General features: G+C 42.8%; 1 protein-coding gene and 1 long non-coding RNA gene across 14 annotated transcripts in view; one reads left to right on the top strand and one right to left on the bottom strand.

Moving 5' to 3' along the window:
* ZNF385B (zinc finger protein 385B) overlaps nt 1–9,611 on the top strand; it is a 203,038-nt gene extending 193,427 nt beyond the window's left edge. For all 13 annotated transcript variants that reach the window (XM_083629808.1, XM_083629803.1, XM_083629811.1 and 10 more), the window contains 3 exons: nt 3,875–4,053; nt 4,982–5,083; nt 8,211–9,611. In XM_083629808.1, the coding sequence (XP_083485934.1) occupies nt 3,875–4,053; nt 4,982–5,083; nt 8,211–8,438 (509 nt within the window). In that variant the 3' untranslated portion in view covers nt 8,439–9,611. The remainder of the gene's footprint in view (nt 1–3,874; nt 4,054–4,981; nt 5,084–8,210) is intronic.
* On the bottom strand, nt 9,057–12,872 carry LOC310743583. Its single transcript, XR_014539108.1, has 4 exons — nt 12,590–12,872; nt 11,830–11,956; nt 9,879–10,007; nt 9,057–9,536 (listed from the first exon to the last, which is right to left on the bottom strand). It is a non-coding gene; the product is annotated as an uncharacterized lncRNA (long non-coding RNA).
* Between the last annotated feature and the right edge of the window lie 11,513 nt (nt 12,873–24,385).

The following is a 24,385-nucleotide window of genomic DNA, read 5'->3' as shown; positions in this document are numbered from 1 at the left end:
TAAAATATACGGTGGCAATTACTAGATTCCTGTCTGCAGTCAACACGGGATGCATAAATCCTGTTCTTTATTAAAGCTCTGAATCATCTGGTTATACGGAAATAGGCATCTACTGCATGCTTAGCGCTGCCATTTCCTGTGAATGCGCTTGTTGCCCAGACTGACGGTTTCACCCAACTTCCTGGGATCTGTATTTTGCCCTCTTACTCCAGGAAATGCTGTTGCAGAACAAAAAAATCAGAAGGCAGTTTTCACGATTCCACATTTCAAGGAGAACCATTGAGGGCCACCTCACATGCATACCCTCCAACATTTCTCCGATGAAAATAGGGATGTCCTATTCCATTATTCTTATTACCATTGCCATTACCATTGTTTTATTTATATCGCTCCCATCTGACTGGGTTGCCCCAGCCACTCTGGGCAGCTTCCAACCTATATTAAAATATAACAAAACATTAAACATTTAAAAACTTCACTATACAGGGTTGCCTTCAGATTTCTTCTAAAGGTTGTAGAGTTGCTCGGGGGTTACATAACTCCATAGCCTTCAACATTTCTCCAATGAAAATAGGGACGTCCTAAGGAAAAGCAGAACATTCCAGGATCAAATCAGAAACTGGGATGGCTTCTGTTAAATTCGGGACTGTCCCTGGAAAATAGAAACACTTAGAAGGTCTGCATATGGTAACTGCTGAAAAGGCCTTTCCTGATGCTCTCAGTGACCAGGGTAACACTGGTCAGCTGCTGCTTATTCAGTGTATCTCTCCATTCCTATGTAGGACCTACACGCCTTTTGTCCTGGTGCAAGGACTATCCAGCGCTGGCACAGGAAGGGCTCTGTAAGAGATATTTTAAAAATAAATAAATAAGGAAGTCTTCAGAAATTCACCCCATCTGAATTTCTCCAAGGGTTTTGGAGTTCCAAATTAGCCTGGTCTCGTTTCCAAAGCCAAACCAATGTAATGGAAACCCTCCATCACTCATTTTTATTATTTCTTTATTTTATATATGGCACCGTGCATGTTCAGTTCGCCTCAGCTTTCAGTTCCTTTGTGTCTTTCGAGAGCCAGTGTGGTGCAGTGCTCGAGAGGGTCTTACTTTGGACTGTGGAGACTCTGATTCAAATCTTCACCCAGCCATGGAGATGACTGAGCGATGTTGACACAATTGCATCACTCCTTTCTGTGGAGTATTTTTCCTAAGTGAATATTTTGATTATTTGTATTGATAAAATATGGCCAAAAAAGCCCACCATCCGATCGTGATGTGATTGTACAGTGTTTGTATTTTCTTGCATGTTTCTCCAAGGGACATGAGCACATGTATGAATGAGTAAAGCACCTCATAAATAATACTGATGTAAGCATACATCTTAAATCTGCTTCCCCTCCCCAGTGTTTTAACTAGGTATAAGTATGTTATTGTGGCAGAAGCCTTTGTGAGCTAATATCACTCATGCATAAGAAAAAGTAATGCATGAGTGGTATTAAGTAGATGAAATGAACCAAGTAACTGAAAGAATATAGATTTTAAAAACCTACTATTTCTTCTGCAGGAGAATATAATTATGCCTGTGAATCTCATACCTCAAAGTGTTTTTGTGCCTTTGATTTTTTTTCTTTAAAAAAAGGCCAATAACAAGAAGCCATATTTTCCTTCTGTTTCCCTCATGATAGTAACAAACTGCAGAACAAAAGTCCTGTGTGCCTTTTTTTCATGCAGTCTTTACTTATTTTCTGGTGAATAGAAGCTGCTTGCATAACTTGAAAGTTGTTGGAACCCTAGAAACACCATTGGTGTTTCCCAGACACAGAATTGCTGGTTGAGAGTAAAGTGGACTGCAACAGGAGAATTAATGGCCAGGGAGTGGGTGGGTGGTTTTTTTCTTGTGCACCAGTTCTCTGCCACATCTCCCCAGAGAAACTTCCTTCCTCCATAAAGCTTATTTCCAGTCATTGAGCCAAATGTGGGATGAATGGGGGGAAATGGAGATAGCTCAGTTGGTAGAGCATGAGACTATTAATCTCAGGGTCAGGGTTTCAGCCCCACACTGGGCAAAAGATTCCTGCATTGCAGAGGGTTGGACTTAGATGACCCCATGTCCCTTCCAACCCTACCATTCTATGAATCTATAAAATGGAAGGTCACGAGAGAATCAGATGGGAGGAAATGGTCCAGCACCTACACATCTGCCTACTGATTCCTCTTTGCCCCCTACATTAAGCACTTTGAGTCAAACTCAGGAGGACTGGGTTTTCCAACCCTCACGTAGTTCTGTCCTTGGTTTCTGGTTTTCTCATGAAATTCCATTGTTAGGTGAACAAGCTGAAAAGCTTTCACTTCAGCAAAACAGATAGGTGATCTGTTTTGCTGAATTGAAAGCTTTTCAGCTTTCTCGTGCTTTCATTTGTAGCACTGGGTGAACATGGTTTTCCAGCACTTCTCCTTTGTGCTGAAATGAAAAACTATTTTTTAAGATGGCAAAAATGACTTACAGATCAAAAATTAGTAATTGTGAGGAAAACTCTATTTCCTGGGGGAAAATATTTTCCTCCTCCTATGCCAAGGATTCTAAAGTGGTGGATTCTGAGAGACTCTTTTAGAAGGTCACCAATATCCATATAGTTGGAACTATGGATTATGTGGCAAAAGAGGATTTATCTTAATCAGTGCCTGTAATGATAGGTGGTTCCTGAACAATCTCACAGTTCAGCAAAGGGTTTCTCATTGAGAAGCATTTGAAAACTTAACTTCACAGAACGGGGTGGGAAAAACGAGTCTTCTAGATGGATTCCCATCATTCCTTACTGTCAGGGAACTGCCATCGGCTCAGGGGGGAGACGGGAAAAGCCGGATGGATTAGAGAGAGCCCCCAAAGATCGTGGGAAGCAGCTCCTCCTCAGTGGAGAAGAGTAACCACGCCTCCAGTGGAGAGGAGCTTCAGGGCTCGGAGGAGGCAAGGCGGTGCCAGGACACCTTGCCTGGGCAAGGCGGGGAGGAGAGAGGTCCTCCGTTACCAACACCCTCCTTACGCAGTAAGCTTTCGCGTCGAGAGGGGAGGCGCAGACTGGGCGTCAAGAAACTACTTTGTTGGGGAAGGTTTAAGGACTGCCCACTAACGGATTCTGCCAGTGAATGAGCCAGCCACGGGAAAGTGGCACTCTGGACAGAAAGTTTATTTTGGCATCAAAAGCAAGGCTTCACAGCCGAGCAGGGAGGCGTGCTTGCTCTCAGGTAACCCCTTGGAGCCCTAACACTTACCATTGGCCATTTTGATCTGGGCTAATAGGAGCCCAGCATCATCACAAGTTCACATGGCGAACAAAAAGGCTTAGTATAATGTTTGGAAGGTTGCAATGGCCAAGAATATAACTGGTAAACCTTGTGCCAGGAAGGCAAAGAAGCAGTCGAACTTCTCTATTCTACCTGGTGCATCCTGATTTCTTACATTTCAGAAAACAACCTACACGATTCCTTACGCAAGCCAAGGAGAGAAATATGGACTTCTTGATTAAAAGGATGGATTAAATACATAAATGCAGTTATACTTACCTGTATATAACGTAGTCATCTCCGTACTGGCTTTCCATGTTGACGTGTTAAGTTTTCGTTGTTTTAGTCTCTCCTGGGTTTGGGGGGCGGGGTGTTGTTTTGTTACTGCTTGTAAGAAGATATTGTTCACTTGCAAAAACCCAAGGGAAATGAAGGAAAAAAGCCTTTGGGCAGGTAACAAAAAAAGCAAAGCCCTTCCTTTATATTTACCCTATGTGTAAATATGGAAAGTGATGGAAATGGTATTATGGCTGAAAATGTTTAGTTGGTCATTTAAGGGAGAAACAATCTCTGATGCTTTTGCAATGTGGCTCATCAGGTTCCAAGCACAAGACAATGGTTGAGGCTCGGAATGGTGCCGGTCCAATTAAGTCTTACCCTAGACCAGGATCCAGGCTGAAGGCTCAGAATGTCACTATGGGCTCAGGACTGCAGAACAAAACATTTCATTGTGAGATCTGTGACGTCCATGTCAACTCAGAAATCCAACTTAAGCAGGTATGGCGACAGCATCAGGAATCACTGGGTTTGCACAGCGCATGCCACATTCATAGATCACGGGAGTCCTTTGTTTCGTATCACACGCTCGTCGGATTAAGTGGCTGATTTTAATTTGGCAGACCAAATTCCACTTTCCAGATGTTGGCAAAGGAATCCACCTGCCTTGTGCAAAAATATGGTACCAGATCCTGAATCTCAGGTTTTGCTTTTAAATTGGCAGATATATAAACCTCATAGGTGCTCAAGAACAAGTCTGAAAATATTTAGGCAGGATTTGCTAATGGCTGAGAGCCACTTCCTCTGCTGATAAGAACAGCTTGTGTACAGGCCAGGATGATTCCAGTGAGCCACTGTGTGCTGGCATGATACTGGCTGCAGCACTTGCAGCCTCCCAGTGCTTAAATATATAGGGATGAGAATTCCCTTCTTTCCTGAATCATCACCATCCATCTGCTGCTGGCAATTTCACATGGTAAGACCAGTGCTGTCATCCAGCACCTTCTCCTCTTGCTCTCTTGATGCACAATCTATCGCTTTGATTTTATTGTCTCCTAATGAAAATCTGAGTATACACAGATTTTAAGTAATAAGTTTGGGAGTTTTTTTTTAATGTACCTGATTTGTACAATCATAATATCTAAATGTTCCGGTTGCATGGTTTTACAGGGGTTTTACTACTGAAATCTAAATCTTCTGCTGGAGCTCTATGCAGTTTATTTTCTTGGTGTAAGTTCACAGATTTGCACAATAACTGCAGCAGGTGATATACAGCGTTAGTCAAACCCAACTGAAATCATTGGACTCGTGTAACTGAAGTCCCCTGATTCCTTTGAGTTTACTCCAATTATGGCTAACGTTAGATATTATCCAGTATTAGGTAATGACTTTTAAACTGAACATTTTTTGTTTTGTTTTACATTTTCAGCACATTTCCAGCAGAAGACACAAGGACAGAGTTGCAGGGAAGCCTACAAAACCGAAATATAGCCCTTATAACAAACTACAACGTAGTCCAAGTATTCTAGCAGTAAGTGTTGCCTGAGCGTAGCATTATATTTTTCCGTAACTGGGGGATTCCAACTGCATTCAAGTTTAGGTGTATGTCAAATGTGAATCTGCCAGTCCACACACAAAGGAAGTTAGCTGCTGCTGGAGGGGAGGAATAAACCATCTGAAATGGAACGAGTAGTGTGTCTTATTTTTCTTTTTAGAAATGCACTCCATCTCTTTTAAAGGCCGAAGCAGTGCACGTTAGGGGAATACATTTCTGCCTTTAAGCAAGCCTTTTTGCAATGTCCCGTTCTTCTCATGGTTCCAACTGAAGGCAACAGCAGGCAGTGCTTAAATTGAACCCTAGAGGGCGGAACAGACTCCACTGCATTTCTCTTGATTGTTTCTCACCTTCCTCTTGCCCATTCCTACGGCGGCTATTAAAAATACTGTGGTGCCACGGAATAGTTCCAAGTCCTCAAAAAAACAGAGCTTATCTTGCAATGTAGAAATCCTTCCCCACATAATTTCTCTTTCGTGGGCACTCATGTCCAGGATACAGTGTTGGAAGATTCTGTGACCATCTCTGTGTTAGGGAAGATATCTAGAAGAGGCTCTCAAGGGCTACTAGCCATGATGGCTATGCTCTGCCTTAAGGGTCGGATGCAGTGATGCTTCTAGATACCAGTTGCTGGAAAGCACAGGAAGGGAGAGTTTGCTTGGGTCTTGCGTGGCCAGGAGGCTGGAGCAGCTGGGCCATTCCCCTGATCCGGCAGACTCTTCTTATGTTCTTACGATGGGTGTGAGCCTCCTACAGAAAGAGGCTCCCCAGTGAAGTCGGCGATCATTATTTTTAACGAACCTGGAGTGCATCCACGGTGCGCTGCAAGCCAAGGATGCCTAAGGAACGTATATTCTCAGTTTTAAAGTGCAGCACGTTCCAAATGACCTTTAGAAGCAAGCAAGCAAACAAACAAACACTAATATCCTTGCATAATTATAAAGAATAAAATTAAAATGCTTCAGGCTATATCTACTTATTAGTTTCACGGTAGGGGAGCTGAAGCAGGTGCGTGCTGGAACACAAGACCCAGTTAAGTGTTTAATTTGTATCTGTAAGCAGGCAGTGAGCTCTCAGGACCAACTTCATACATTGCTGCTTGTACAATGTTTTCAGGACTTTTGACCACCACTGTTGTCTCTGAAAGTATAGTCAGGGTCCATGAAGCTGACTACCTCAAGAGGTGCTATCAGGCAACTCTGCATACACATCTTTCTCAGTTAATAAAGTGCATTAACCACTTGTGCATGCTAATTTTAGCTGTATCAGGGACTGTCAGGGGGAAATCACCTGCTGACTCCTATCCACAAATAGAAGCGAAAACGAAGAAAATAAACTGGTAATGGTAGGCTGTCAGTGCCCTTTAGAAAAATAATCACATTAACCTTGGCAAGAAACATTTTAGTGGGTCAATTCTGCTAATCCATATAATGCGCAGCGATATTGACATTCGGTAGAAGGTTAACCTTAATGCAAATAGCTAATTGCAGTCTGCTTTACAGTGTTATGGTATCACTTGGATGTTTTTAACCTCCTGGGCAGAAAATTTAAAAAGGAGGAGTGGAATTTTAAAGCACTTACTCGTTGGCTTAGGTATTTTATACTCCACTTTTCCAGGCAAAATCCTCCAGAAAACAGCTTACAACATGATCAGTGCAGCACAATGTAATTTCATATATATATTTATATATTTATATATATATTATATATATATATATATATATATATATATATATATATATATATATATGTGTGTGTGTGTGTGTGTGTGTGTGTGTGTATATATATATATATATATATATATATAAAGAACCTGTTAAAGATAACATTAACATATGCAAACCCAATAAAGATAAAACACTGAACAAATAGTAATGTTTAAAGCATGTATAAGCATTAGCAATTGAAACAGAAAAAAGTCAGTAAAGTAACTGAAGAAAAGGAAGGGCCAAATGTACATCCCATAGGAGGGAGTTCAGCACTGATGGGGTCACTATGGAAAAGGCCCTGCTGTCTCTCATACTTACTAATGTAGCTGAGCTTGTAAGGAGGGCAAGGGAACCCCTTGGTTGTCACAAGCTGCTGAGCTGGAACTTACAAACCATCTTCAAAGGGCGCTCCACATTTGGTGCATTGCACTCGTCTAGTCTGCATGTAAGCAGGTAACAAGTAACAATGGCAAGGTCTGCTTTTCTTTCCTAGGTAGGGGCAGAACAGGTAAACCAGCCCAAGCTGATAAAAGGCCCTCATTGCTGGTCTTCCCTGTGGAGGTTGGGGGCATTTATTTGTTTTGGTCCCCCCCCCCCCCATTTTATATTGTGAACTGCCCTAAAATCTTCGCATAAAGGGCGATTTAAAAATTTAATAAATAATAATAATAATAATAATAATAATAATAATAATAATAATAATTAGTGCTTTTTCAGCTGGAGCACGCCAGAGCACAGTTCGGGCACCTCTCCCCTCCTGCTTCTTGCATTTACATACCTCTGAGAAGCCCGACACAAACATTTCACGTCAAAACAGAAGCTGGCCTGCATATTTGAGTCTATACTTCTTCTTTTTTTAGATCTATGACTCCACTTAGCTCCTAGCTGCTCCTAGCTATAATTGGTCAAGCTATAGGGCGGGGCCAATTTGTATTTCCTTTTCATCAATCTGACTCCTGTGTAGCGGCAGCGGGCTTTAAGCTTTCCAGCCGGGCCTCTGCCATTGCATGTGTGTGCATTTGCGCTAGGGCCCTTCCTAGCTGCCCTAGCCAACTGCCTGAATCTAAGAGTACGAGGGAGGTGAGGGAGTATTTATTAGACCTGCACCAGAACCAGAGGTGACCCCCAAACCAGCTAGGGAGACTGCTTGCCATAGTTTTTAGCACGTCCGCAGGTGGCGAACGTGGCTGTTGTCAAACCTGTTCAGGGCTGCCTGAGTCTCCCAGAGATTGACTGTAACAACTTCTTGTTGAGTTATGGCACTTACTGTTCTTGAAAAAACAGCACTGGTTGTTGTTGTTGTTGTTGTTGTTATGTGGATTCCCCCTCCCCTTTGGGGGGGGGGGTCTCATAAATGGGTGAAATTTAATGTTTTTTGCCCCTTCTTCCTGTAGGCAAAACTCGCATTCCAGAAAGATATGATTAAGCCATTGGCCCCTGCGTTCCTTTCGTCTCCTCTTGCTGCTGCTGCCGCTGCTGCTGCAGTGTCTACTGCTTTGACTCTTCCTCCACGTCCTTCAGCGGCTTTGTTCCAGACACCTGCAATACCCACGGCTCTCCTAAGGGCTGGGCACGGCCCCATCCGAACCACTCCCACATCTATCCTGTTTGCACCTTACTGATGGTTGAATCAACAGCATCTCATTGCTACGGCCATTTGGAAGAGAGACCGGAGGAAGCAAATAAAGATTCCGTATTTTTCCAGTGACTGCGTTTTTAAGGCACTAACGCTTGAAAGCGGGTTGTGGGACTCTGCATCGGCGGGTATTGCAATCTAGACAACAGAGGCTTGTTGTTGTTTCGGAGTTGGTTTGGTTTGATTGTTTCAACGAACACAACTTGGATCGATGGTTTACGAAACGTTTAATTGTGCACAAAATATAGCGAGAGTTCATCTGCTTTTTAACTTAGACACACGACATGCATTAAAAAAAACAGCAAAGAACATGGGATATTTTCCTGTCTGACTTGAAAACTAGGATCTTCCTCCCTCACTGCAGCAAAAACTAGGTGAAACAAATGCTTGAATTGCTGACGACAGCTCAAGAACAGATTGCAACTTATTTCCTATGTGCTCCTGTTGCTAGGGATTGTGTGTTGTTTTGGGGCTCCGTGCTAGTGTATTTTGTGTAGTACCCGAGTTTTACCTCTCCTTCGATTTTAAAGCATTTTAGTTGCTGTGTAAATGTTTGGAATCAGAGCAGCCCTGGAGCTTTTTCTTTTAAAGAATTTAATGTATGTCTTTAATTTAACATTTTATTTAGAGAGATCCAGAATAAGAAAGCCATATATGAGATCGTTAAGATTGTGACTCATTTACTATTTTCATTTAACTTATTTTGCTTTGGTTCCCACACCCCTCCCACTGGTGTTGCTAAACAACCATTTCAAAAGAGAGTTTCCTAATTTATATGTTTACCACATTTCGCACTTGTTGAGGCAGCGGACCAGTGTATTTATTCATAAATATATTTGCCATTTCTAAACTTCTTTCCTATATGATGACGCTACATAGAGTTGTGGCTCCCAATGCAATAATGTACAGAAAATAAGATATTTATAAAATTAAGTGTCTCTTCTCTTAATATATTGCTGTTCTGGCCCTTTTCTTCCCTTGGGTTCCCCCACTTCATTTTATAAAGGTGATCCGGATACCGAAGACACACCAGGTGTTGTTTGGGACAACAAGGATAATCTCCAAAAACATCTTTACCTGCAGTCTGTAAAGAGTAAAATATATGTGTATTTTTTAAAGAAGGCACGTTTTTAATAAAACAACATGGAAAAATAGCAAACTGTTTATTAATGAGCAAAAGAATTCGCGTGGAACCTTTAAATGAGACCTCTGTTTGAAAACAGCATCATTACGGCACAGCACACTAGGAAGTTACCAAACGGCGGCACAGTCACTTGATTACACCGTCATTGTTAATGAATGACTGAAATTATGAATACGTGGATATAATGTACTTTGCATATCACTGTGGAATGCTTAATGTCTTGCTGTGCTGTGTTTTTAATTCGGTGAAAGCAATAATGGAAACCGTATGAGATACACCTACCTAAGGCTGCGGTTCTCTGGTCCTTGGGAGGGCATTCCAAGAGCCCATAGGACAGATCGGGTCTCCCTCCCTGACGTTGGAGAAGAAGATCCAATGTCAGGTCCTCCCTGCCACCACTGGATCATTCAACTGGCGTACCAACATCAGTATGGGAAAAAGAGCTGTGTTGGGGGAGCAGCAGCAAGCAGGGTTAAAAATGTATATGTGCTGAGAGTCACCTCTAATTTTCTCCCTCCCTTTTTCTTCCCACTGTTTCCAACGGGAGGGCAAAGTTTTTTAGAAGATGGTGATGATGATCTAAGGACCTGGAAATGGATGTAACAATGCAGAGCATTCTTTTCGCTGCACTCGAGCTTGGCATGGCATAGGACAGGCATAGGCAAACTCCGGCCCTCCAGATGTTTGGGGCTACAATTCCCATCATCCCTGACCACTGGTCCTGTTAGCTAGGGATGATGGGAATTGTAGTCCCAAACATCTGGAGGGCCGGAGTTTGCCTGTGCCTGGCATAGGATAAGGTGGTTGAAGCACCTTTGGATTCCTTGCTAAAGTGAGCGATGCCCTGAGCACCTGCACAAAACACTTCCGAAATGAACTCCAGCAGTCTGGTGCCATTATAGTTCAAGTGAAGCTGCCTCTTTGATACATGGCTCACTGGCCCAGAAACGTTCCCCATATGGTATCGTTGAATCACACTGCTTAATTTGTAGCATAGTAATGCCACTAAAAAACAACAACAACCTGGAATTAATTTTGGACACCCAGGTGAAGCTAGTGAACCTTGAGATGAATGGCCTGTGTTGTACACCGCATATGTTTGGAAATTTCTAAATCACATTTGCTGCTGGGATTTTAGAAGGGACTCTACCTTAGCTACAACACATGGTCCATAAGAGTTTGAAGGCTGGTGTGTGTAGAAAATGTGTGAAAGGATGTGGAGTTATTTCTGTTCAAGCAGGGGGATCTGTTTTGGCATTATAAGTTTTAAAACACTGAATGGAAACTTTTGCCTAATGAAGTTTTGGAGCAAGATGATCTGCAACTGGTAAATGCCCATGTTTTAGTTCCTTCAAAAAGATATTCTGCTGTGGGTTATGGACAGTGCGTATTAGCCATTTGGAAAAAGAGATCCATTATCTCAACAGTGGATGGGCTGACATTTGTTTATTTACACAAGCTATCTGGTGCCCATAACTTCTTGCTAGTCCTTTTCAACAGGAAGTAGCCACATTTTAGAGGGAGATCTCAGCATGGTTTCCAGGTGAAAAAAGAAGCCTGGGACCTTAGAGTGAAGGGCGGGTAATTAATAATGATAATAAATTATTGTTTATCCCAATTTTTTGTTAGGACAAGGGTTGCAGGTGTTTAGCCTGAAAACAGCATGGAGAGAACCAGAACATAAACTCTAATATATTACAGCATGGAGAGAACCAGAACATAAACTCTAATATATTACATTGGCCCATCTCTGACCATTGTTCGAAACTTCCATTGTTCTAGGCGCATTTTGTGACAGGGAATTTCATTAGCACAAGTACTGAGTTCTGGGCTCAGTACTGTGCCTGAGAATTCAGATTAAAACTGCAGAGTGGAGGGAAAGGAGGACCTTTTTCTGCCGTGCCACTTCCAGCTACTCTGAAGACGAGAACATTAGGGGAGTGGCCAGGGGAAGGACTAGACCATGTGAAAAAAAGAGCATAATAATTCAGCTGCAATTCATTTTCACCTTGATATTCTTGTTATTTAAAAAAATGAACCTGGACATTCCATTGTTGCGCCCATAACCTAGGTTTAAGGTGCCTTTTAGCTCCTAGCTATCATATCTCAGTTTCTAACACTATCTCTGACCCAGAAGGCTCATTGAAGAAGACTGTACTTCTGGTGCTGCGTAAAGTTGTCTCAAAATAATAATTGGTCTCCCTTTGCACTTATATAGACAGTTTTAAGAAACAAATAATACCTTGTGTCAAGTGTCATTCCCCAAAGCGCACCTGAAATTTTAGCCGCCTTGTCCACCCGCTGCGGCTTCAGAAGCATGAACAGCAGATCCGGAACCTTCCGAAGTGTTTCAGATTCAACTGCATTCAAAAGATTCAGAATTACATTCAGCTTCTCGAGCGTCTCTGCAAAATGACTATGCCTTTCAGGAAATTTGGGGGTACACAGGGTAATTGTGATTTGATAATTGAAAAATTCAGCTTGATGTGAAGTAGCAGAGTAGCTTAGAGCCAAAAAGGCTAATAACTCTTCTGGGTAACTGAATAGATTCTTTTAATAAATATCAAAATGAAGAACATGTTTACATGCTCATGTTCATACGAGCATGGGTCCAATCTCCCTTAGTTTCCACTTCACTCTTTACCTCAGCAAAGGGTTGTTTCTTTATTCTTTATAAAGAAATCTCCTGGACAGAATTCTCCCTATTTGCATTATAGGGATCACCCGCTGTCTGACTTATTACAGAGATACAACTGTCTTTTACGGTGTCCTGTATTCTCCTCACAGACACACCACGGAGATGCAGTAACAGCTGGACAGACAGACTAACTAACTGTCAAAAAATACCTCACAATCACATGAGATGTGTTCATTAAAGAAACCCCCCCCCCTTTTAAAATACATACAGCTACACAAATAAATATTCCACATTCAGGAAAATTAAACATCTAATATCCTTAACAGTAATGGCTTCTGCTCTTTATCCCACAAACCTAGTGTCCTGTGATGCCGCCCTGTCTTTTCTGTGAACCGCCCTAAGACCTCCAGATATAGGGCGGTATGTAAATAATAATAATAATAATTTGGATGTGACCCTGGTGGCTTGAATTTTGCCTCACCTTTGCTTCTGACACTTTTAGGGCAAATGATGTATGGTGCTGAGAAGTATTGCAAAGAAAGTTGCCCTTTTACAAATCTTGGGTCCAGTCACCTGAAAATAATGCTTTGACATTTTTTGTTTTGTCTGCTTTATGACAGAGCTGTTAATATTATTGACTGAATTTGTTTTTATGGATTCTGTAATTTTTGATTCTGAACTTTGTTCTCCCCCCCCCCCATATATTTTTAATTAATTCTTTTTTTTTATTTCATGGTCCCCTTCTTTGGGAATGAAATAGTCAGTGAGTGGTGGGTGGGTGGTTGTTATCTGTTTTTGTGTGTGTGTGTGTGTGTGTGTGTGTGTGTGTGTGTACACGCACTTGTGTGTTTGTATTGCTGCGTTCCAGAGACGCCATCTTCGCAAGCTGATTGAGGGGGCCCAACACAACGCCCAGAGGTCACATTTGTGATGTCTCAGGGAGCCAGGGGTCAGAGCTGAACACCCTCTGAACACTGAAAGGGTCCAGACCCCTAAAAATATATGGGGGGAGAGGGAGAAATTGCCTCAGGTCCTAGAAGTTGGCTTGCATGCTTCGTTTTATATTTAAGAAGCAATTAAGCAAACAAGCACACATGTACACAGAGAGAGAAATCTACAGGAAATTTACCTTTGACTTTCAGAGGTGAAAAGTTGTTCCTCAATGAATTATTCACAGGGAGAAAGAAGACTGGAGGCAAGCAATGCCACGTCTCTGTGGCACAAGTTCAGATTTCATTAGCTAACTTCTTTTCACCTGTGACAGTCCCCAGTCTGTAAATCTCCATGCCTGATGTAAATAGGATGCCATTATGCTCCGCTCCCCTTGCTTGTCTTCACGCTATGGAGGAGGGGAAAACAGACTTCCTTGCTTCCTTCCTTCCCTTCTTTCCCTTCTTTCTTTCATTTAATCTTTCTGCCAAACTGAGCCTCTGAACTGCCAGCTTTGGCATTAGAATCATAAATCAACTTCAGCAATTACTCCCTGAAAATGATTTAATGCAAGCTGTACAAAACTGATTAATGATACTTACGACCCAGAATGTGTGTGGGGCTTGGGGGGGGAGGCGTGTTAACATAGTGCATTGAGCGATATGTAATCTTCAAAAAGTTGATGGCAAATCAAATCCTTCCTGATGAGTGCCTGAAAATGAATTTTGACAACAACAAAACTTCTGTTGTCCCATTCCTCTTACAGTATTATTATCATCAGTCTGCTTTTATATTCTCCACACCTGAACAGATTCATATTGCAGGTAAAGAATAACATGGCTGAGTGAGTCCTTGCAGATGAGGCTAACCCAAAATAGGAGGCAGAACATCGCCATTGCGGCTCGGAGCCTTTGATACCCTTTGTTGTTGTTTAGTCGTTTAGTCGTGTCAGACTCTTCGTGACCCCATGGACCAGAGCACGCCAGGCACTCCTGTCTTCCACTGCCTCCCGCAGTTTGGTCAAACTCATGCTGGTAGCTTCGAGAACACTGTCCAACCATCTCGTCCTCTGTCGTCCCCTTCTCCTTGTGCCATCTTTCTCAACATCAGGGTCTTTTCCAGGGAGCCTTCTTTTCTCATGAGGTGGCCAAAGTATTGGAGCCTCAGCTTCAGGATCTGTCCTTCCAGTGAGCACTCAGGGCTGATTTCCTGAAGAATGGATAGGTTTGGTTGAGTTCTCTTTTGCAGCCATCCAAGTTAGTGGCCAGCACCGTCCTTCCTTGTTGAGGCAGAGAAGTGGTGGTTTAGTGTATGGCTGGCAAAACATCATGAAATGGCGTCTGCTATTCCAGCAAATGCGGTTTAATTATGTGGGCTCATCTATTCCAGCAAAGGAGGTTTAAAATATCAGGCTTGTCAGGTTCAGGGAATTGTGACAGGGAGTTGTGTAGAACAACTGCACTCATAAATCACCTCAGTGTATGGCTCATAAAGTGCAGTAGCAAGAGGGCTTAGAAAGCTGGAAGGAGCAAAGGAGGGATGGCGTTTTGGGAATCACTAGACACTCCTACTGTATCAAAAACCGATGGTAATGGAGGTGTGCCCTATCTCAGGTTGCATACACACCGTACATTTAAAGCAGATCTGTCCCTCCCCGCAAAAGAAAATCATAGGAATTGTAGTTTACTCTTCACAGATTTAGCAAACTATAGTTTCTAGGACTCTTTTTGGAAAGAAAATGTGTTTTAAATGTGCTTTTGACGCATGGTGCTTATGCAGCCTCAGTGAAATAGCACCAGGGAAATGATTTCTCTTCTCCAGAGGACTTCAGAAGCAGGTAGAAGAGGCCTCTCAAGACTTTTATCAACAAAGCTGATCTCTTTTGCAGCATCTTATAGTGGTAGTTTATCAGCAGCCAAACCTTCTGTAAATTACCAGAGTTCTTCAAAGTACACACAGATTTTATTTTATTTTTTAAAAAAGAGGACCTTTAGGGGAGGTCGATAGGAGCACAGCGAAGAGGAAAGGTAATTTCTCTTTCTTTTTTGAGGAAATAGGAAGGATAAAAATAAAATGAAGAAGATGACACTTGCATGCAAGAAGAAAGATTACCCTCCTGCGTCAAAGGAGCTGCCTGAATATTTTTCTCTTATCACAACTGAGTGAGGAGATTAAAATGATCGAATGTTTGCAGCTCCATATTTCTAACACAAATAGTTTACAATTTCCCCCTCATTTCCCTGAGCTTGTCTGCATATTTCTCCCACTCTTTGTGCTGAACTGTCTTTCACCCTGTAACTTTTTCTGTTTCATTTATCTGAAGCAAGGGAGAAGGTATTTGGGGAAGGTATTATCTTTCATTTGCACATGATTGAAACCAGCGGACCTTCTCACATTGTTAGAACGCGGGGGGGGGGGGGCATTTCCATAAACCCCTCCCCTGAACAGCAGCCTGGGCTTTTGAGCCAGACAGAGATTGGGGCTGGCCAGTTCCATCAGACCAGCAGCACCAGAGGAGGAAACCAACCTGAGCTCCAGCATCTTGACCAGTTCAGATCTTGAGCCCATGAATCAGATGGCCTCAGATCAGAACTTCTGTAGTCCGTACCCTCAGAGCATTGTGGAACCAACACCACTTCTGCTCCAGGGACCCACATTTCCCTTAGGAAGGGTCATAGCTTAGTGGTGGAACATATGCTTTGCATGCAGAAGGTTCCAGGTTTAATCCCCAGCACATCCAGTTGGAATGGAAATATCCCTTGTTATCATGGGCCCAGGAGTCAGCTTCACCGGCTAAACAGCAGCCTGAAGGGGGAGAAGGGAGAGTGACTCCACCTGCAGCTGATCAGCCTTCAAGGACACAAAAGAGAAGGCACTGATGAGGACCAGCTGGCTTCAGCTTTCTTCAGCAGAGCTTCCAGAAGCAGTCAGATGCTGGTAACAATGCCTGTAGTTCCTGGCCCTACCTTGTTGCTTGTCTTGATCCTTGACCCCATGATCATCGGATTCCCTGACCCCTGGTCTGTCTGACCATGTGGATTGCTGTTTGTCCAACCCCAGGACTGGACCTGACTTTGGATACTGACTCTACCTCCAGGTAAGTACATCTCAGAGACTCTGCTGGTTGGCTGGTCTCCCACTCCACTGAGTTCTGCATGTTGTTGCTCAGCAGTGAAACTACAACACTTCTCTAAAGCCTTTGAAAGCTGCTGCCAGTCAATGCAGACATCAGCTGGATGATCAAAGGGTCTGACTTAGCTTATGGCAGCTTCTTATGGTCTGTGTCAGTATACTACTGCTACTAATAATAGTAATAATAAATTTTATTTATACCCCGCCCTCCCCAGCCAGAGCCAGGCTCAGGGCGGCTAACACCAATAAAATCACAATAAATACATAATAGGGGAAAAAGAGAGGGGAGAACCAATTTAAAATACAGGTTAAAATGCAATTTAAAATGCAGCCTCATTTTAAAGTAGCCGATAAATCAAGACCATAAGGGGAGGGAAACATAATGGTCAGACAGAGTCCAAACCAAAGGCCAGGCGGAACAGCTCTGTCTTGCAGGCCCTGCGGAAAGATATCAAGTCCCGCAGGGCCCTAGTCTCTTGTGACAGAGCGTTCCACCAAGTCAGGGGCAGTGCTGAAAAGGCCCTGGTCCTAGTTGAAACCAATCTAACCTCCTTGATGCTTGGGACCTCCAACGTGTTGTTATTTGTGGACCTTAAGGTCCTCTGCAGGGCATACCAGAAGAGGTACGAGGATCCTAGGCTGCATAGGGCTTTGAAGGTCAAAACCAGCACCTTAAACCTGACCCTGTATTTCACCGGGAGCCAGTGCAGTTGGTAAAGCACTGGATGAATGTGATCCCGCGGCAAGGACCCTGTAAGGAGCCTCGCATTCTGCACCCGCTGGAGTTTCTGGGTCAGCTTCAAGGGCAGCCAGGGCAGTTACAATAATCAAGCCTGCAGGTGACCGTTGCATGGATCACTGTGGCCAGATCAGGGTGAGAAAGGTAAGGGACAATACAAGGAAGAAGCCTGGTGGGAATCATTGGAGGAGAATTAGGCTCCAAGCCTGCCCTCAAAAAAATGGTGCAGCCTGAAAGGGACTATCTGGACTCGGGGAGCTGAAAGTCCCAGACTGAGGGCTCATCTATGCTTTGCTTCTCTCACACCTAGAAAGCATGGGTGTGAGTCGTTTTCTGTTCTTCCTGTGCTTTCTAGGCATGAGTGGATCCACATGTTTTTTCCATTTGCCCTGCTGCTTTCCCTGGGAAAACACACTCTTCAGTGCTGAATCAGAGCAAATGTTGATCCATGGAAAACCTAATTGACATTTGCTCCAATTCAGTGGTAAAGAGCAGATTTTCCTGGGGGGAAATTACAGGACAAGTGGAAGTGTGGATAAGCCCATAGTCAAAGCAAGTTGCTCACCTGGAGCTTTCCACGGTGCTGCAACAAGCAGCCCGGCTTGCTCCGTTGTGCCCTGGTGGTCTCCTAGTTCTGGAGATTCACATTAGGAAGCCTCCTTCATTGTAGAAATAGATGAGTCAGTCACAATGAAAGTTCCTCCCCCTGCCCTATTGCAAATAAGCATTGCACTCCAACACGAGAGGTGAACAGCATGCATTACTGATGTAGAAGCATATGAGAATGGATATCCTAATCACAATTATTATGCTCCTGTTCAAGAGGCTACATGTGTCCTTTAACAGGGAGCCACATCTGAAGATACAGGTTGTAGGTGACTGGTTGCTCACAACTGCACCTTAATTGGTACCAATTGGTCCACATTCAAGCTTCATTACAGTGATACTTCATTTGTTTTGTATGTGGTGACCCATTACAGTTTTAAGCTGCGATTCTATCAAGTTCTTGTACATTGCCACTAAAGTCTGAATGTCCTGGGTCAACATATCAGCTTGTCTTTAGAAGTAGCCTCTGACCACTCTTCTAGGATACTATGTATATTGCTGTTGGAAAAGAGTCTATTCCCATCCAATGGTGGACATATATTTTAAGTTATTTATGAAGGAAAATCACATATAATTACATATAGCAGAGAATGATTGGGGGGGAAACTTGGGTGGGGGAAGAGAGATGCTGTAGAATTGATTTAGCACCTATGACAAGTAGTCAAGAAGATGGGCTCTAAAACCAGTCACAAATCTTCACACCATTGCTGTGAAAAACCACAGTTTTGTTCCAATTTTCTCAGTGCTGAACCTCAATAACATCAAATGGACTTGCTACAAATTTGAAATGTGTGTTGCTGCATCTCTCTCTCTCTCTCTCCTTTTTGTAAGACACACATTCACAGAAGGCACTTAGGCTAATTCCCCACTTTGCAACTCTGATGCCTGTCGATGGGACAGTTGGCTTCAGTAGTTTTCATTAACAGTAAAACCAGACAATTAGCTGGGTGGTGAGGAAATCTCTTTTTCTCAGTCCCTTAGTCAATATATTCTACATGCCCAATACTTCTAAAAATCAAACATTTAATAACACTGTGCTAGCATCAAAGCAAAGACATTACAGTGGTCTCATTTCCTCTCCATTATCTGCATTGGGTATTTAACCACTTCCCATTCCTAGTGTTTCAGCATAAGCAACCTGCTAGTTCTATGGTTATTGTTAGCACACATCCCCTGAAAGGAATCACGGCTAAGTCCCTGTTAGAAATAGGCTTTGCAGAAGTTGATACACCAACAGCCACAAACACCTCATATTTGTTGGGATACTGCCAGGGAGATAAAGCCCATCATGGCCCCCACGTCGCCTCCGGACGATCCATCGATCTCCCGTAGATACAGTATCAGCAATTAGCGACACGAGCTCCAGAAAATAGCTTGCCACATTCCAGAGCTGATGCACGCTTTATCAGCAGAATTCGTACAGCGAAAGATGCACACAGGAGAGCATTATTTAGAAGTTTATTCAGCGTTGGTCAGAACAAAGGAAAAAACATGACTGCCTGCTTGCGTGTTCAGGCACAGAGAGAGGAAAGCAAAGACACAACAGAAACATCCTGTGAACAGGAAATACGCAGGCTGTGACACAAACATCCTGCTCCCTTTTAAGGTGGAACGGAAATATCCTAACAATATTCCCTAGAGTGCCGGGACACGATAGGTGCTTCCAGGTGGCCATTCACACTGTATCTAGGGTGCTCTGGGTGGTGATTGGCTTATGAAGAAATTTGATTTTCTGCGTCTACATATTTTTCTAGGAGTCCCTTTTTTCCAAACAAGTTTTTTAAGCTGAACTGAATTCACCCAAACAGACTCCTGCCTTTTCACTCCAACCAACGGTCAGGCTCAGAGAGAAGCAGCAAGGTAGTATCTGGATGACACAGCCATGACACAGGAGGCCATGACACAGTTCCAAGATCAGCTGGAGGACAGGGTCCCAAGTACACTGAATACATGGTTAGCCAAGGCAGCTATTCCCTATAAAAAGTTGCTCGGACTGTGGAGCTGGGTCTGGGGCCAGGGCTTTATAGGGCAAGGCAGGTCTGGATTGTGTTGAAGGGTTGGTGGGGTAGACTTCAGCCCTCCATATGCTGTTGGGCTACATCGCCCATCATCCCTGAACATTAGGGTTGTCACATGCCCTCTTTTTCCAGGACATGTCCTCATTTTCATGGGTAGAGTCATCATAGCGAACCATAGTTAAAACTAGAAGTCAGGGAATGTGTCCTCTCTTTTTCTCTCTCTACAAAATATGGCAACCCTAGCATGCAGGCTAGGGTTGATAGCAATTGCAGACTATAACTTCTGGAGGGCAACAAATTGTGGAGGGTTGCTCGAGACCAGCTCTCTATTTTGAACCCTTCCATTGGTCACTAACGAAATTAATAGGTTGACTCCAAAGGCTGTGTCTTTCTGCATGTGACTAATGATTACCATAAGACACAGGTCACATACAAATGAAGAAACCTTTAGATCCAACCCATTTTAAAATAAAGAGGGGGTGGGGAATGCTACCTTATAAAGGACAAGCAATTTTCAGTTTAAATTGTCATTATGTCTTTGTAGTCCAAAAAGCTGTCTCATTAGTCAGTGCAAGGGAATTAAAAGCCCTTGCCAAGGATTTGGGAATTTGGGAGGTGATGAAGGAATGTTTATACCAGACAGAAGAGTCAAACTTTTTATGGGATTCGCCAGGCTTGGAGCACCTGAAGACCATGCCAAAACTAAACTCTTTTGAAAGTGAATAGAGATTTGTAATAAGCAATCTTTGCTTCTCATTTGAAAAATAATAATAATGTAATATACAGCTCATAACTAGTTTAAATCCCTTAATCAGAACCTGCTTTTCTCAAAGTTCCTGGTTGTTTGCTTTTTAGGAAGGAATGTGATATAGCAGATAGAGTATTGGATCAGGAAGAATTGTGTTGAGAGCACATTCAAGGACCTTGGAGCTAGCTGCCATCTCTCCCCTCACCCCCCAGACAAGGTCATTTGAAGACAAAATAGGATAACTCCAATGTATGCTGCCCTTGGCTCTCTGAGGAAAGAGAGGGATACAAAATGTGGCAATAAAAAAGAGGCCACCTGTTCCATTATTATTTTTTTTGCCATAAGTCTACAATGACTTTCGTACAACTAGCCTTCACAGGACTAGATTTCTCCTTTGCCAGGCAAATGTATTGTTAAATGCTCATCAGATACACGGTCTGGACACATCCACACCAGCAGTGGGCTTGGATCTGAAGGCCTTCTGCTCACGCAAGGGGAAGCCACCTCCCTCTTCTGTCCACAGACCCCAGCATTGTATCCAATCCCATTCCCAAGCACCTCCTTCAGGCTTTTCAGATGGGACAGGTGGCTCCAGTGGAGGTGGAGAGTTGGGAAGAATGCATTCCATGAGCAGTTTTTTGCTTGGGGTTTTAGGAGGTAAACCTGTATGTGTGTACAGTGGTACCTCGGGTTACATACGCTTCAGGTTACATACGCTTCAGGTTACAGACTCCGCTAACCCAGAAATAGTGCTTCAGGTTAAGAACTTTGCTTCAGGATGAGAACAGAAATTGTGCAGCAGCGGCACAGCAGCAGCAGGAGGACCCATTACCTAAAGTGGTACTTCAGGTTAAGAACAGTTTCAGGTTAAGTACGGTCCTCTGGAACGAATTAAGTACTTAACCCGAGGTACCACTGTATTTCCCGCGCCCCCTCCCACACTAAAATTTCAAATATGCTCCTTGTTGTCATGCAAAAATACTAAAGTGGCTCTGGGTATAATGTAACATGCAAAACTTGAATCATGTGGTCTGCAGCTACGCGTTCAGTGGGAGGCTATTCTGCATGCAGATTAGCTGTTGCAACAAATTCTGCATAAGGGTTGGCTATGTGTGAAAAGCTGTAGCTCAGGGTTAGAGCATCTGTTTTCCGTGCAGAAGGTCCCAGGTTCAGTTCCCAATAGCGCCAGGTAGGCCAGCCCTGTTTGAAACCTTGGAGAGATACTACCAGTTAGAGTAAGCAGTGCTGATCTAGATGGACCAGTGTATCTGACTCAGTGTAGGGCAGCTCCCTAAGATCCTATGCTTTGCAGGAAAACACTTGCATTCAGCTGCCCCTTCTCTCCTGTGCTGTGTCTAGAGACCCATGAAAGCCCTAACAAGTTGCAAAGTTTGTGTATCGCTCTCTGTACATTCTCTATTGCCCGCCTTCCACCGATCGTCAGTTTGGCTGGGAAAACAGCGTAAAAATAGCAGAACCAGCAAGAGCGAAACCACATAAAATAGCCAAATATTTGCTCAATCAAGAAACAACGGATAGTAGAATAGGCTGGGAGGGGGGAAACTTGGGACAATTGCCAAAATGTATAGTGCGATTCATATAACGTGAATATGCCCCCCGAATAAGCAATAGCTCAAAAGTGTTTTTTCAGCTGTTTTGCCTGCTTTTTATGAGCGCACGTTTTGAGTGGGAGTACTGGATAAGCCCATTACAAAACTGCCTCTTTAGAAAAGTCTACAGAGGCTTCTTCAGTAAATTCAGAGTGGTTGCCATTTCTAAGACTCAAGAAATCAATGCCTGTATGCACGTAAGGTACAATTAGGATTGCTGCATACTGCACACCAGAATATCAGCAAGACCGAAAAATCACATTCCTTCACTGTTTACCTTTGCAGGTCAATGATGTTATATTTATGGTGTTGCCTTAAAAGGCAGGGCAACTTCCGCTCAAGGCAGGATACACAATTATGCAGCCCAGAGGACAGGTAAGACAGACTTATGGGAAGAGGAGAATTCACCTTTCTTTAGCCTTTGGGCAGAGCTGGGAACAGCTCTATAGCTCCGAATATAGTTGGATCAATGTTTTGCTTAACAAGAGAAATGGAAAGATAACCTGATCCAGCACCTGGTACAACTGGTTTTCTGCAGCAGTCTTTTTGATATAAAACAGAAAGCTATTATATGTTATCTTTTTAAAAAGTCTAATAGGAGTGTTACACTGAGTGTACAGTGGGCTTGATGCAGAGTTAACCATGCATAGAGTAGGCCCATTGAAAGCAAATCCCATTGATTTTAATGGGGGTTCTCTATGCATTACTAACTCTGCATCCAGCTCAGTATTTATAATATATTAGAAATATATTAGATCTAATATATTAGAAATATATGGAGGAAGACTTCAGTTTACCCTGCAGCTATGGTCACTGTGAAGGGCTGATTTCCTCAGCCAAGGGGAAATGGTTCACAAATAACCATTTTGTATTTTCGCATTCTTCCTATTCATTATTATTTAGCCCTGACTGACCATTTTGTATAAACTCCATTGTGTTTGCATACCAGGCAAAGGAAAGCAAGTGGTGTAGGATGAGACAGCAAAATGATAATGCAACTTTATTGAGGTATTACAGTGTTATTTTTCTAGAAAAGAAGGTGCTGGAGCTCACCCTTGTTCTCTTATAATGGCAGTGGCGCCTACCTGAGAAGTGCCAGAACTGAGCTCTGATGAGTTCCGGCTAAAAAAACACACCCTGGGGTATTCAGAGAATCCTTTGAGACTGCAACAACAAAAAGGAACAAAAATGTGAATTTTAAATGCATAGTATAATTTGAGTTTTGGGGTTGTGTGCACATACCAACCTAGTGCTCCGACATGACCTGGAGAGTACCTGACCTGGCCCCAAAATATTGCTGAAAATGTTCCACCTCCACACACAAAATGGGTGACGTCACACCAAAGTTACATTTCAGTCCACCATCTTGATTCAAAATGGTTCCTGGTGTCCAAACATCAACAAAACCCGCCACCCCGGTCTCGAGAACCCTCATGCTGAGTTTTGCAACAAGAGATGTCCAAGCCCAGTGCTTTTTTTCTGGGCGGATGCAGGGGGACGCATACCCCCAAACATTTTGTGAATCTTTGTACTTTTGTCCATTTATTGTATTTATTTTCCCCAATTTGAACTATAAAATGGTGGTTTTCTTGAGTCAAAATGAGAGTTCTCCCAAACATTTTCTTTAGAAGAAAGCACTGTCCAAACCTACAGAAAACAAACATATGAGTAGACAGACAAACCACTATCCAAAATATATAGTAGATAAGCAAATACATGACCCATAGCATACATATCTTAGGAAAAGAATGGTGCTGAAAAATTCAGTTTGGGTTCATGTCAGTGTTCAGGACAAATGTTAAGTTGTAGAAAAGGAAAATGTGTGAGCTAATGAGGAATAGAAATTAGAATATATTTCCCAGTTGATTTGCCACAGTTTGATGCAGTTTCATAGCCGTTCCCCATTCAATCTATATTTGACAATACTGCTTCATCTGAGCACTGTTGATATAGCAGAATGGAGAAAGGTAGATTTTCAATCCCTGGTCATGTTTTCCCCCCCTTCAGAAAATGTAATATTTATTTATTTATCATAGCCGTGTAAATAAAATGCTCTCATTTCATAAGTAACTTTGCCACAAGGAATGCAACATTTAAAGAGAAAAGGAGCATTAATTCTAACTGAATGACTTCTTGATTTTTGTACTGGAGTCTGGAACTGAAAATTAGAAGGACTTTGAACACTCCATACATGTCTAGGGACACATTAATTATGTAAATTGGAATTCTGAATAAAAAATAGATGGGGGACCAAATAACCATATTAGGCATTGTGGTCGAGGGCCTTTTTCAACTTAAGACATTGTTTGTTGGTTTATTTATTGGGGGGAATTAGAGTGCCTTTAAGAGCAAACCACCCTTATTGGAA

The sequence above is a fragment of the Podarcis filfolensis genome, assembly GCF_964270895.1.
Source record: "Podarcis filfolensis genome assembly, chromosome: 1".
NCBI classification, from domain to species: Eukaryota; Metazoa; Chordata; class Lepidosauria; order Squamata; family Lacertidae; genus Podarcis; species Podarcis filfolensis.
This window is presented reverse-complemented; position numbering and strand designations above follow the sequence as displayed.